Source organism: Arvicola amphibius, chromosome 3 (genome assembly GCF_903992535.2).
Source record: "Arvicola amphibius chromosome 3, mArvAmp1.2, whole genome shotgun sequence".
Taxonomy (NCBI): Eukaryota; Metazoa; Chordata; class Mammalia; order Rodentia; family Cricetidae; genus Arvicola; species Arvicola amphibius.
This window is the reverse complement of record NC_052049.1, coordinates 147024030-147039980: the sequence shown is the minus strand read 5'-3', so window position 1 is coordinate 147039980 and position 15951 is coordinate 147024030. Positions and strand designations below refer to the sequence as shown.

Sequence of the window (15951 nt, the reverse complement as noted above, 5' to 3'; positions counted from 1 at the left end):
CTTCGGACTCCTAGTTTATTGATCTCTATATTTGATGTAAGAAGCCAGGGACCTCTGGGGACCTCGTGACTCCGAATCCAGAGCTCTCTGTATTTGTCACCTAAAACCCCCCTCAACTCCTTATTGTAAGGCCCTCTCTTGTCACCTTCATGTGTGGCCTTACTCATAAGAGAACAGTCCCATGTTACTGGCATCATTTAAATCCTTACTAACCAGGATATGCTTGAGCCTATTATCTATAAAGTATTAGGCAATCTTCTTCCTCTTTGATTTTTACCATAAAATTGGTTTTTAAAAAAGCATTAAAATGAACAAAAAATCGCAATGGAAGCATCATCATATAAAAGTGTACTGTATTTATGCTGGCTTACTTGGAGGAATGACAGTCAATAAAAGGACTCGCCCAGTGACTGAAAATGTTTATTAACATTTACATTGCCCTTTCCTTGCTGTTTTAGAGCCCAAACATCTGTGCTCTAAACCGTAGTTACAATGCACTTCTCTAGGGATTTCAACCCAAATTGAGCAGAGCCATCTATGGTGGGCTTAATAAATAAGAGAGGTCCAACTGCCACCCTGGAGCCACTGAATCATATCACCGAGGCTAGTGCCCAAGTATAATGAGACATTCATCCATCTATCCATTTGACCTTCCCTTCATCTACTCCTTCAACAGGAAATGGGTGCCAAGCACTGTGATGGAAATGGAAGGTGCCTTCTCTGTAAAGAGAGCCCGGCCCAGTGAAAGAATGCTTACCAAATGTACTTATAAACTATAACAAACAGATGATCGAATTCATGGAGGCTAAACTGAGATGAGGTGGAGAAGTAGGAATCAGATCAAGCAAGTCTTGGGTAGGTTAACAGTGATACACGAATTTTACTCTGCGAGCAATGAAAAGTGGTTTGGAAAGCTTTAAGCTGGAGGATAACATGGTCCAAGTACTGTTTAGATTGCGTTTCTTGCCTGTGTAGAGAATGGGTTGCAAGTATGGAATAGCAAATTTGCAGAAGGTGACTAAGAGACATTGGTAATATCCAGGGAAACCGTGATGATAGCTTTCAAAGGAGATGGAGAGCAGGGAGGAAGAGAAACGAGTCCATCTGAAGTGGACATCAGAGTGGATGCCACGGAAGTCGGTGGAGGCTGGATATGAGCGGTAAGTAAGCATAAGATATCAAGGAGACTGCCAAGGTCACCAGCTAACACATCCTGAAAGGAGGGCGGAGTAATCCAGTTAAAGTGGAAAATGCTGGGGGACAACCAGATACGGCTGGGGACCCTCGCAGGGATGATTCGGAGACCCATGTGTTCTCAGAGACAAACTTGAAAGCCGTTGGCACATAGATGGAGGTTGAGAGCATGCCTATGAGTGGACCCCGCCTAAAATGAAGTATGAAATGAACTGAGAAGCAAACTTCACAAAATGCCAATGTGTACGAGATAAATGATAAAAACAGGAGAACAGGAACCGCAAGCCACAACTTGAGGGACTGGGGAAGTGAGGCAGAGAGGATTAGGTAACTGGGTTTCACTTTGGAAGACTGACTAGAAAGAGACGCGACATCACTGGAGGCAGAAGAAGGGCAAAAGCTCTGTTTATCATTTTAGTTTACTTCTCTTTCTAAATATTCAGTTTGTTTTATGCAAACATTCATGCCTGTCTGGCAGCATAGACTTCCCTACCACAGGCAACTCATTTCTGTTTTTACCCCAAGATTCACTACTCTGCTTCTCTGATCTTTCAGCATTCACCCCTTTATCTGCCTCAGGGGGTTTTTATTAGACCAATTAGGGTTCGTGCTACAGTCTAGCCTGTTGTCCCACCTTGTTAGACCCGTGTATCCTCATCAGCGCCACGTGTCTCCATTCAGTGTGGTGCTCCACTGAGAAGGATCTCAGGGATCTGGGAGGTCTGGCACTAAAACCCGTAATTGTGGTGCTTTGAGACTTGTTACATAACCATGTGAAAAAACTGGCATGACTATGAACGCATAGAAAACTCACTTCGACCCACAATCAACACCCTCATACTACCGTGAAAGACCTAGAAAATGTTAGTCAATCAGAAGCAGCTGGGCTGGGGGAGATGGCTCAGTTGGAGAATGCTGACTACATAAGCGTGAGAACATGAGTCCAAGTCTCCAGCACCTACATAAAAGCTGGGTGTGGAGGCACGCATCTATAACAGAGAGGGGCGGACAGACAAATACCAGGGACAGAGCCTGCTCGAAACAAAACAAGATGGAGTTCCGTAGTTAAGTCTAAAGCTTTTTTAAAAAATTTAAAATAAAACAGGGAACAAAAGAAGATGCTCTGGCCTCCACATATGCATGTACATGCATACCACACACACACAAACACACCACACACCACAGCCACAAACACGCATGTACATGCATACCACACACACACACCACAGCCACAAACACGCATGTACATGCATACCACACACACACACCACAGCCACAAACACGCATGTATATGCATACCACACACACACACACACACCACAGCCACAAACACGCATGTATATGCATACCACACACACACACACACCACAGCCACAAACACGCATGTACATGCATACCACACACCCCACAAGTCATTACCCCAAAATCCTGAAAATGAAAGTAATGTTTGGATGGAATTGGGATGGTTGATGTGAAACTCCCAAAGAACTGATTTTTTTTAAATTATGTAATAAAAAAGAAAGGGAGGGAGGGAGGGAGGGAGGGAGAGGGAGAGGGAGGGAGGGAGGGGGGAGAAATGCATGATGACCAAATGCAATGTAAGTTATTCTAGAAAGGCTGGCAGCCAGAAACGACTGACTGTGTTATCCTGTAAATGAACACGTTAGAGTTGGAGAGATGCTGAGGAACCACAGGCTGTCCACTGAAGCATCCTTTCCTGCCCTTGGGGGACCGTGTGACTAAAACACCACTTTCTGGTTATCCACAGTCGATACACACGAGACCTCTGACAGTGTCTTTCCGTGGTGATGCGGACATTATTTCACAGTTTTTCTACAAACAGAATGAAATGAGGTTTCAAATTTCTCTCCTGAAAATCATTTTCCCCAGTTTTGCACTGAGAATGGTCACTTGCCTCAAAAAATACAAACAGAGTATATGATGTTCAGATAATGAGTCTATCCGCATCCATTGTCCTGATTCACAGCTGAAACAAGTAGGTACTAAATATAAAAACCCCTGGATGCAAAGCAGGAGTTAACAAGGACAGAAGCCAGAGAGCCACTGCCAGAGCCAATTCAAACATGCCTTTGAGTATACTGACCCCTGTGGCCGGCAAGTTTCGTTAACGTGGGTCTATCTTTTTTTTTCTTAGTTGTATGCCTCTTGTTGGCCTTTCATCAACAATACGCACTTAGCATTTGTCTTGGAAAGGATAAAGATATCTTCTAAAATGCAAAAATTGTAAAATCACATTAGATAAAGACAAATAATAATTGGTTATCTTATATGCAAGCACTGTGCCCGGTCCAGGGTCTGGAACACACACTCCTTATGTATTTGTAGATTACCTTTGCTGTTCATTGCTCTAGTGTGGATGACCTGAGGCTTAGAGCATCAGGGACTAGAGAGCTGCCATTGATTCTGGACTGAGCTAAAGGTCAAATGGGAGGGTCAAAACAGCTGCCCTTTTCCCAGCATCAGTGTTCTTGAGAAGTTTAATTTCTAGGCTGTAGTCTTCCTGTCGTAAAATGGACATAGCTGTGCCATTATCACAGAATTATCTATGAAGAATAAATGAGAACATATATACAAACTGTGTCTGTGCTTTCCCAGAGGAGATATCAGCCTTTAAAAATTTACTACATTGGGCTGGAGAGATGGCTCAGAGGTTAAGAGCACTGTCTGCTCTTCCAAAGGTCCTGAGTTCAATTCCCAGCAACCACATGGTGGCTCACAACCATCTGTAATGGGGTCTGGTGCCCTCTTCTGGCCTGCAGGTGTACACACAGACAGAATATTGTATACATAATAAATAAATAAATAAATATTTTTTAAAAAATTTACTACATTATATACTTGTTATACAATATAAATATATTTATTTTATGATAATAGTGTGTCAGTGCTTATACGGGGAGACTCTTGAAAATCAGCATTTCTCTTGGTGGCCAACAGTTCCTGCATATTCTCCAATTTCATATTTTTCTAATGTCTAGATTTTTGGGGGGTTATTACTACACTAAGCTATGTATCAGGAAAATAAGCAAACACCTCAGCTACAAATCTTAACATTAGTATTTAACCTACGATACTTAAGTATTAGAACACTTGCTACATATATGAACCTCTTTTGCAACACTGCCTCCAATATTCTTCAGAACCATGTCAAGCATTCAGGAAGATCAGCTAAACTGACAGGTTGAAGTTGATGGCTGTACAAACATCTGCAGACAACGAACCGCTGGCCACTGAGGCAGATTTAAGAGTCTGGGAGGACTCTAGCGCTGACCCCTAACCCTTAAGTCGTCCCCACGGCTTGCCCACAGGATTTCTTCCTTACGCTGCTGTGGGGCAGGTGCTATTTTCACGCATCTCACCTGATCCATCATCTCGCACCTCTTCCGGATCTACATAGAAACTGATTAAATATTAACTTGTCTGCCTATCACAAACTAGTATAATAATGTAAATAGTATACACTCAATGACAGATCTCTGGAATTTCCTCTTGCAGAACAGGAAACTACACCATCAGAACAACTCCACCTCCTTGTCCCACCCCTCCCTGGCATCCACCATTCCACTTTGTATGTCTCTGGGTATTCTCTATCCTGAATATTGCATTTACTTGAGATCACACAGCAGTTGCCCTTTTGAGGCTGGTTTCACTCAGAGTAAAATAAAGAGTCACTGAGTTGCAACTCGTGTCTGAATAACGTTTCTCTCTAAGGTGAGAACCCCTTTACTTTTTGAAGCACGAACTGATAAATAATTTTTGCCAATAATGAATTATATCTGTGAATATTTCAATCATATCAGATAGACCAGACAAATGCGCTTAACCAGTTACACCAGTATGACTCTTTCACCCGACCTATAAGGAGGACCCCAAGATTGAGGTGTGGCAGGCACACTGACCCATCACCTGGTCACATTACTTTTAAATAGAGCAAGTCATGTGCAGTGGTCCATGCCTGTGATCCCAGCACCCCGGAGACAGGGGCAGACATAATGAGAACCTCTCTTAAAAATAAATAAATAAAAAAGAAAAAGTACCAACTAGAAAGATCCAAGAAGTTAAATGTCTTAATATCTCAAAAACAGAACTAAATTATTCCTCTGGGTTGCTCCCTTGTGGAAAGACAATTCTAAGAGGTCACAAAAACTGCATTCTATGTGCTTGCCAAAGATCCTCTTATCGGTAAGTCATGTTTGAATCAAGAATATTGTATTGTAGAAAAGGGAACATAGAGGAGCAGGGGAACATTACAACTAACACTAAAGACCTCTGAAAAGACCATATACAAACCTACTACCATATTGAAAGCTACTACTTTAGAAGCTTCCTAAAATATATACATGTAAACATAAAAGAAGTTAAAATGGAGTTGTCCTATAATGGGATGGGGGAATGGGGAGGATGCTACTTCCAGATACCAGAAACTAGCAAATAAAAAGCCCAGGTCCTGTTATGAGTTTCTTTTCTTTGTATGATCCCATAGCTCCCCCAAACATCACCGGCTACTACCATTGCTCCTGGTTGTCCTCTAGACCCTATTACTGAAGGCACCACATATTTGAATTATAGGACATGGAAAAATCAAACTAGTACCAATCTAGAAGTTTGTTCCCTACTCTCTGGCAGGTTCTAGATGTGCCACTAGGGGAGGAAAATAGCCAAGTCTTACTCAGTTATGACCATGTATCTACAGTAGTGAGTTGCCTAGCAAGACATGCCCACGTGTGCAAAAACATAGTTGCACAAATGTTATCTGAGCAACCAACCACTTGGTTTTAGGTAACCAACTACTTGGATTTAAGATCCACTCCTCAAGACAAAACTCATGCCAGGTACTATTAATTAGGCCACAAGCCCATGGCTGGCTAGGTCACAGGCCCTAGAAGAGAACCTAATACCATTATTCTGCTAAGTGGACGTAGAACTAAATTGTCTTCTAAGTTCCTATCTTGAAACCTATAGATTAATGCATGTCTCAGCCCTTATCAGCGAAGCTTCTTTTTATAGTAGATGGTGACTAACACGGAGGCCCACAATTGGTCAACATGTAGAAAATAAGAGATTATGAAGTGATTAACATTAAATGGAACATCTATGTCACACCCCCTCACCCTCAAGGCTCAGATATCATGGAAGAGAGGGTGGAAAAATTACAATTTTTACAATTACAAAGAGCCAACGGCAGCAGCCATGACAGGGCCACAGCACACATCAACTCAAAAGTGGCTGTAACGGCATAAGTAATACAAAAACAAGCCAAACAAAATCCCACCACAGATGAGGGCGGGGCTCATAAAGTCCTACCCCTAGCTGAACAACTGTTGGCAATTGATGGCTGCTGGGGTTGGCCATTTGTAGTCCTGGGTACCATAAGAAAGCAGGCTGAGCAAGCTATGGAGAGAGCAAGCCAGTCAGCAGCTCCCCTCCATGACCTCTGCATCTGCTCTGCCTCCAGCTTCCTGCCCTGCTTGAGTTCCTGCTCTGACTTCTTCCAATGGCAGACTATGATGCTGAAGCAGAAGGGAAATAAACCCTTTCCTCTCCAAAGTGCTTACAGTCATGGTGTTTCATTGCAGCAATATAAACCCTAACTTAAAAAAAAAAAAAAACAGTTAATGTATCTGAGGGAAGCTGAGGCAGAGAGCAACAGAGGGCACACTCTACTGCTCCTGCCTGTCCTTTTAGGCCACAGACGTGTACTTGAGGGAAGTATGATGTGGGAGGGTCTTCTGTTTGAGTTGATTTCATTGGTTAATAAAGAAACTGCCTGGCCCATTTGATTGGCCAGCCCTTAGGTGGGCCGAGTTGACAGAACAGAATGCTGGGAAGGGAAGTTAATAAATCGCCATGCCTCTGCTCTCTGGGTGAGATGCGATGAAGCTCCAGCCCAAGATGGACGTACACTAGAATCTTCCCGGTAAGGCACCACTTCGTGGTGCTACACAGATTATTAGATATGGGTTAATCAAGATGTGAGTAAGAGGCTGAAACTAATGGGCCAGGCAGTGTTTAAATGAATACAGTTCGTGTGTTGTTATTTCGGGGCATAAGCTAGCCAGGCAGCCAGGAGCAGGGCGGCGGGAATGCAGCCCGCAGCTCATTACTACAGAAGTAGATGCAGGAGGTAGGCAGGAACTCTGAGGAGAAAGGCCTGAGGAACAGCGTCAATGTGACTGTGTAAAGCCACAATTTCTTATAGCAGGAACAACGCAGGTTGGCCCAGTTGCTCATTTGAATCATTATTGTGAAAGATAAAATGTGCCAGTTGGAGGATTTTGTGTTCATACTCAGTCTTAGAAGAGTCAGCACGTGCAATTAATACGCAAACATTTATTCTGTTTTAGAACAAAATGACAAAATGTTTAAACCTTCAAACATGCTATGATGGAAAAAGGTAATGGCTGTAATGAAGCCCACCCTACTGAGAAATACAGCAAATTAACAATAAGTCGCTGAAATTGTCTACATGGTCATGGTAATTTATTGCTGTTCACAGAATGACTTCGAAATTTTAACACACGAACAATTTAAACAATTTTGATATTCTCCCCAAAAAGTATATTTATACTCACATTCACTTGAACCTGAATGGACCAGTCCCCAAGTATTGGATGAGATGATAATTGAAAAGTTTTGGAGATGACCCCGAGGTCACCTTGCTGAGAAAACCACTGTTGAATCATGTTAGACTTTGGATCCTAAAACAAAAACCAAACAGTGAGTGTTAGCTGTGGAAGGCTGCCCAAGAGAAAGTGTATCCTACTTGGGAATGATGCCTGACAGTATCCACCTTCCCTAGGCAGTCCAGAACTTTCTCCCAAAATATGGCACTAAGATAATATGATGGTTAAACTTCATTGTCAACTGGAGGAGAGTTTGGAGTCACCTAGGAGACACACCCCTGGCGAGGGGGGGGAATATGTGAAGGTGTAACTGAGAACAGAAGACCCGCCATGAAGGTAGGCTCGCAGCTGGGCAGTGGTGGTGCATGCCTTTAATCCCAGCACTCCGGAGGCCGATGCAGATGGATCTCTGTGAGTTTGAGGCCAGCCTGATCTACAAGAGCAAGTTCCAGGACAAGCATCAAAGCTATACAGAAAAACCCTGTCAAGAGAGAGAGAGAGAGAGAGAGAGAGAAGGAAAGGGGCTCAACTCAGAGTGAATCAGGGGAGAAAGGAGAAGGGGAGCCGGAAGACAGGCGGCTTTCATCTCCCTCTGCATCCTGAACACGGATGTCATGCGACCAGCTGCCTCATGCTTGTGCCACCATAGTGACATCTGCGTATTACCACCACCATGGTTCCTGCCATGATGGACTGCACCCTCAAACTATGAGCTAACACTGACCCTTCTTTGAGGTGCTCCCCACAGGCATTTTGTCACAGCACTGAGAAAAGAAACAACACGGAGTTTTCGGAGAATGACAGAGCTATACCGCTAAGGAAAAGAAAGCAAACTGTCTTCCTTTCCCATGACTTCTCCTGAGACCACGCGGATTCTGAGCCACCTTTGAATTCCTGACGCCACAGTTCCTTCTATAGAGGACACGCAGTGTGCACTCCAGCAAACCTACATCAGTGACTTAAAGAAACCCCCCCAACATACAAACCAGTGAAATATGAAAACCAGAACAGGGGGTCCTCAAGAAACTAAGCTAGAGTTACCACATGGTCTGACTCTGTCACTCCTCAGCAAACATCTGATAGGTCAACATACTCGCACATCCATGTTTATTGAGCACTAGTCACAATAGCCAAGATATGATGCAGCCTAAATGGCCATCTACATGGAAATGGATAAAGAAAATGTGGTGTGTATGCATGGTAAAAGATAATGCTGTGCCATCTGGGCCACTGGCAGGAAAGTGGACCAACTGGAGACAACACATTAAATGAAATGGGCTAGACTAACAAAGACAAACATCTCATTCCCTCTCATACATGGAGTCTACATTTCAATATAGCGGGATTGGGGTGTGTGTGTGTCTGTCTGTCTGTCTGTCTGTCTGTCTGTAGGAAGGTCTGTCTGTCTGTCTGTGTGTTTTATGTAGAAATGGTACTATGTGGGGGGAGAAAGAACTCTAAAGGACAGAGAAGTGAGAGGGAAAAGAACAAATACCACTTTGGCCATGGTACGCAGATATATATTCATCTCACATACATATAACATGAAAGCCTCTTTGGGGAAGGGGAGGGAACCAGGGGAAAAGGGAAAAGGATGGGTGATGGATGGTAACTATTAACAGAATACAATGATATACATGCATGAAAATGTCATAAAAACAGTGACTGTGTTTACTGAAAAAGAGGGAGGGAGGAAATGAGCTCTCTCTGTGGAGTTATCACCCTCATTCATTAAAGGCCCACTGTGCCGGGTTCTCCCCCTTACCTCTAATGATAATTCTTCTTCAGTGACTAAGCCAGACTCAGAAAGACAAATAACACATTTTCTCTCGTACACAGAATCTATTTCAATATAGCGGGGCTGGGGTGTGTGTGTGTGTGTGTGTGTGTGTGTGTGTACATATATGTGTGCATGTGTGTGCATGTGTGTGTGCACACGTGCCTGTGCATATCTGATAAGAAAGTAGAAGTGGTACTATGAGGAGGGCGGAAAAAGGAGCAGAATTAACCTTCCCTTACAGTTGAAAAGCTGACTGCTGGAGAGACTGAGTACACACCCGACTGTGATTGACTGGCCTGGCCATATGCTAGCAGCAACACATGACGGGACTCAGGATTCAAACCCATGTCAACTCTTCACTCAGCAAAATATGTCAGAGAGCCTTTTAAGCAAGGGTCTGATGGAGGAGAGTTATCTGTCTATGTTTCTTTCATTGGTTAATTAATAAAGAAAACTGCCTTGGCCCTTTAAGAGACAGAAAATTAGGTAGGTGGAGTAGACAGAACAAAATTGTGGGAACAAGAAAGTAGAGTTGGGGAGACGCTTCAGGCAGTCTCCATAGTGAGTCTCCATGCTGCTCCTCTCCGAGATGGACACAGGTTAAGATCTCTCCTGGTAAGCCACACCTCGTGGTGCTACCCAGATTACTAAATATGGGTTAAAAAAAGATGTGAGAGTTAACCAATAAGAGGCTGAAACTATGGGCCAGGCAGTGTTTTAAAAAAATACAGTTTCCGTGTAATTATTTCGGGTGTAAAGCTAGCCGGCGGCCGGGTGGCGGGACACAGCCCCGCCGCTTCACACTACAAGGGTCCATTTCCCATAACCTCATAGACAAGAACAGCTCCATGCAGCAACCGCGCAAAGCGTTCTCCTCCCACACTCTCAGCCCTGCCGACTCTATCCCATTCTCTTTCAGGTTTATTTCCCACACACCCCTCTCTCTAACTAAGGCCACCAGTCCTACCCTTCCACTCCTGCCCGTTCTCATCCTGAACAACTGATCTGAGAATGAAGCATAGGGTTGAAATGCTTGACACAGACCAGGCAAACACACAGTGTCAGAATCATAGCAGAACCCGAGGTGAAGACGGCTTCACTCTGCCCGGAGTGAAGTCTACACACTCGCAGGCCCTTCTCTACCTTAAGATTCATCTTCTTCCCAATGTACAGATTCACTTGCCGTGCACCACAAAAGTCCAGCCCTCTGGACCTCTGCTGCATGGAATGTCCTCCCTCTCCTGTCTACCAGCGGTGCAAACTCAGCTTCCTGTCTGCTGCGCAGGCCTCTGGCAGCAGTGGCCTCTTTGAGGATAGCATCTGCACATCTGGAGTTTACTTTAGCCTCTGCACAGCTGGAGTTTACACTTCTTGACATACAGTAAAAGGGAGCAAAATCCTTCTTTATGTATTTGTTTCCAGCTACCCTATGACCTCTTGAGACCAAGGATCACACACTTTTTCTTATTCTCTATCCTTTGTCTAAACACAATGAGCTGGTCCAGTTATTAGAAACCAGAAAAAAAATTCTCCTAGAGAAGGGGCATGAAAGTTGGAAATAAATACAGTGCTGAGAACTGAGTGGGTAGTGGCAGCCAGAAACTTAAAATCGGTGACCGAAAACAGGTCACTGTCTCCTGGGCAGAGTCTTGGGTCAGCCATTGTAACCAGCAGTTGGCTGTGCCGTACCTGCCACAGCAGGATACATGGGGGAGCTGGGGAGTGAAAAGGCTTGCGAAGAAATACAAATAGCTATAAATATGTGCTGTCTAGTGATTAAGGAAATTAAAAACAATGAGTTACTGGGTTTCCTCAATCGACTGGACAGAGATTTAAGAATGTTGAAGCATTAATTCTCAGTGTTACCTAAGGGAAGAGGAACACAAAAAATGCTGCTGGTGATTATGGTGGCAGGGGCGGAGTTTTCTCCCAGATGGCATCATGGCCCCTCAAGCAAAAGGAGGCTGAACTAATACTTCTTCAAGAAGTTGCTCTTGGGGCTGGAGGGACAGAGCGGCAGGGCACAGCCACAAGATGCAGCCTCCTCACCTTAAATAGCTGCGCCCACACATGTTTGCCGGCACTCACGCTCAGACGGGACACGCCTGCCAAGTCAGAAACAGCTGCACCCACACAAGGTTATTCGCCTCCACTCAGAGCAAATTTTACAGCAGGATGTCCAGGGCAGAAGCCAGCTGTGCCAGCTGCCACCACAGTGTCTAAGCCACTAAACTGCCTATAGAGGAGAATTCGGGGCAACATAGAACATGCTTTCCCCACTGCTAAATGGCTTCTGAGGCTCCTGACCTTCCTGAGGCCAGTTACTAAAGCAGGAAAGATGGATAGATAAAAGTCAGTGACCTCACAAAAACACTGAACACCCTCAACATGCTGCGATGATAAATATTGCACCCTATCTATGATATCTTAGCATATCAGCATCTTAATCACAGCCATTTTTTTTTCTGAGACAACGTTTCTCTATATAGCTTTGGAGCCTGTCCTGGAAATCACTCTGTAGACCAGGCTGGCCTCGAACTCACAGAGATCTGCCTGCCTCTGCCTCCCAAGTGCTGGGATTAAAGGCTTGTGCCACCACCGCCCGACTATCACAGCTATTCTTGGCAAGCTGGCTTGCAGGCTACCCTAGATGCCTTTCTCCACGTCAGCCTAACCCATCCTGTCCCAAATCACTATTTCCCACTGGAAAACAACAAAGCGGACATTCGCAGCAACCTGGCCTCTGCAGTGAGGCGTGTGGCTAGACTTGAGTCCACGTCCTGAACTTACAGCCCCGTACCGAAGGAGATTTGACCCTGCTCACTGTTTCTAAGCACTGAACTTCAGTGCAAACATCCTCTCCTGGGCAAGAGCACTCTAGGCTGGCCAGGCCGGTAGTTTCCTTTAGTAACAGACCTTACAGAGGAAGGTCTCTCTGCATCCTTCCCAGAAAGCCAAGGGCGACTCTGCACATTCTCATTTGGCTCAATGTAAAATCCAGGCCATCTAACAGCCAACAAGACTGGGTATGAGCCAAGTCCTCCAACCCAGCACCTATGGTTACCTCACCTCTTAATGCTCGTCCCTTCACTCCCTGAGCTCAGTGTGCCATGGCCTATTGTTTCCTCTGAATGCTTCAGGCCCTGGGATGTTCTGCCTCCTCTAATTTTACTCACTCTTGTATTTCCCTCAGGGCTGTGCTCACACAACTGGCAACTCTAGGGAAAGCGCTAAGGATTAACGCACTCTCTACCCTGTCTCTGGCTCTCCGGTTCTCCCCGCCATGCACTGTCACACATACAGATACGTGAATATCTATCATCTCATGTGTGTGCTTCTGTGTTAACCATCAGCCTTCTTGCTACCTGCTGAAAACCAAATTCAACATGAACGGGGGCTTGTTCTGTTCAATGCCTGTTCCAGTTCCTGGGATACAAAAATTCAGTGAGAAGCTGATGAATGGACAAACGACAGGTCAGTAATGGAGCCGACACTAGACACGAGCAGACAGACTCCACATCCTGAACCCTTAGCCCAGCTTCCACCACCTCCCTTCCCATTCAGAGGACCGCCGTGTCGAGAAGGAAGCCCGTCTGAGGTGAAATGCTAAGAAATTGGTGTGCCAATAACATGAGCAGAACGCTCAAGATAGCTTGAGCGGAGTGGCTGGAAATCCTCCATTGCTGTCTGCCACTTACCTTAATGAAAATGTTCACCGGCGTCTTATAAGGCTTGAAGTCTGATAAAAGTGTGAGCACACGAAACTTCACCTCTTGCTTTGGCTTATAGAACGCTTTGTCTGTCTGAATAAGGACAGACATCCTCTTGGTGTTAAACGATAAGCGTGTGCTGTTGGAGAACAGAAGCCCATCCTGGGTATGTCCAGTTACGTGTAGTTCATAAATCTCATCCACACTGTTCAGAGGTAGCTGGGTGGGGAAAGAGCAGACATATCAAAGACTCACCATTTTACCTTTAAAATATTTTTAATTACAGGTTAGAATAGAAAATTTAAGCGTACTATTGGGGAAACTTATTCATCATAAGCACTGAAGCTGAGCAATTTGTTTCCTCTTCTTTAACTCTGGCCGGGTGGTAGTGGCGCACACCTTTAATCCCAGCACTCAGGAGACAGAGGCAGGCGGATCTCTGTGAGTTCGAAGCCAACCTGGTCTACAAGAGCTAGTTCCAGGACAGGCTCCAAAAGTTAAAAAACAAAACAAAAAAATCCTACTCTGTTCTTCGGTTAGGTCACAGAGCGAATGAGGGGCACACGCCCCACAGCTGGCCCCTCAGCAGCTTACATCACCTTGCCGTTTCCTGTGTTCTCACTCGCACCTGTTCAGGCTGGGTACCAACTCCCCAGTAAGTTTCCCCATGCTTTCTCTGCATGAGGCAATCAGCCTGTGGAAGGCTAAAATTTGTTTCCTCGCTGCTGAAATCTCTCAAGCCCTCCTCTGTGGTGCTTTCTTTTCCTGCACCCTGTCCACCATGTGTCTTGGTGGCTATGCCACCATTTTTTTAGATTAATTAATAACAACAGACACCCTACCATCCACTATGAACGGACCAGAAGCTGTATTGAGCAGTTCACAGGTTCTACATCATTTGACCTCAAGGTGATCCCTCAACCCGACACTACACCGACCCTTCCACTGGAGTCTCTTGCTGAAACCATTGCACAAAGGAAATAGGCTTAGAGAGCTGTGACGGGTACTCCAGGCCACCAGCTCACAGCCCAACCCTGCAAGCGCTATACTAATCTAGTAGCAACTTGAAGCAGTGGTTTTAAATATGTCCAGAAAGTCTCCAAACTACCTCTCTTCAAAAAAATGGAGTCTGCACAGGGTCACCAAACAAGACATGAAAATGAAATGAAAGCGGGTTGAGAACAGGAAGTGATCAAAAGGGACAGGAGGGGGACAAAAGAGGGTAATGGATGATCAAAATACATACATATATATATGAAAATATCATACTGAAAACAACTATTATGTGTAATTTTAGAATGTTAATTTAAAGAATTAAAAATCCACTGGGGGCTGGTGGTACACGTCTTTAAACCCAGCACTAAGGAAGCAGAAGCAGACAGATCTCTATAAATTCATGGCCAGCCAGGAATACATGATTACATAGTGAGAACCTGTCTTTTACAATGCAAACAAACAAAGGAAGAAAAAAAATTCATTAAAACATGAGTAGGGCCAAACACTGAAGTGCTCTGATACTCCAGTTTATTGAGGAAAAATCCCTGCTAGGGGTTCTGAGGATATAATATAGCCAATCTCGCTACAGAAATGCTGGCTCTTAAGTATTTGAAAACTGCACTAAACTCAAGCCAAACTTACAAGTGATGTAAATAAAGAGCCAATAAAGAGGTACATATGCCAGAGTTATGATGTATTTCTTTTTGTTCTGTTTGTTTTGGGGTTTTGTTTTGATTAGTTGTTTGTTTGTTTGTTTGTTTTCAAGACAGGGTTTCCCTGTGTAGCCTTGGCAGTCCTTGAACTCACTCTAGACTGGCCTCGAACTCAGAGATTCATCTTCCTCTGCCTCCCAAATGCTGGGATTATAGGAATATACCACTATATCTGACTTCAAATGTATTTCTAAAACCAATTTTTAACTCATTTATTTATTTAATGAAACCAGATAATTTAAATGGACACTTACTGATGGAAGGGTAAGAGTCTTGAAAAGGCCTATAAAGGAAAATAAGAAAGAAAAGGTATTTGTCAAAATTTAAATATCGCTACAGCACAAGACTTAAAAATCTCTTAGCACTCTGAGATATGGATAGAACCATAAAATTACTTGATCAAACCAAAACAGCTTTATTTTTTTAATTTACAGAAAAAAATTCATTTTAAATACCAACCTCAGTTCCCCCTCCCTCCTCTTCTCCTATCCCACCACCATCCACTCCTCTGAGGGGGTAAGGCCACCCTTGGGGAGTCAACAAAGTCTGGCAATACCAAGCCCCTCCCCTGTGTATCAAGGCTAAGCAAGGTATCCCACCATAGGGAATTCCACGGGGAATGGGCTCCAAAAAGCCAGTTCATGCACCCGGAATAAGTTCTGGTTCCACTGCCAGCACCACCACCCCCCACACACACACTCACACACACACACACACACCACACAGATTAAGCCACACAACTATCACCCACATTCAGAGGGCCTAGTTTGGTCCCATGCAGATTCCCCAGCTGTCAGTCCAGAGTCCATGAGCTCCCACAGCTGTCTCTGTTGTTTTCCCCGGCCATGATCCTGACCCCCTCCCCTTGCTCATATAATCCCTCCTCCCTCTCTTCAACCGAACTCCAGGAGTTC

The 15951-nt window shown here is 44.5% G+C and overlaps 1 protein-coding gene across 2 annotated transcripts in view; it reads right to left on the bottom strand.

Annotated features, from left to right (window-relative positions):
- Positions 1-15951, bottom strand: part of Cd109 (CD109 molecule) — a 101633-nt gene that overhangs the window by 66597 nt on the left and 19085 nt on the right. The window contains exons 1-4 of one of the 2 annotated variants that reach the window (XM_038322837.1): positions 15789-15870; positions 15292-15320; positions 13317-13547; positions 7788-7913 (exon numbers count right to left, since the gene is read on the bottom strand). In XM_038322837.1, the coding sequence (XP_038178765.1) occupies positions 7788-7913; positions 13317-13547; positions 15292-15320; positions 15789-15846 (444 nt within the window). In that variant the 5' untranslated portion in view covers positions 15847-15870. Of the gene's footprint in view, positions 1-7787; positions 7914-13316; positions 13548-15291; positions 15321-15788; positions 15871-15951 lie in introns of those variants that run through there. The other variant, XM_038322836.1, reaches the window with a different exon arrangement.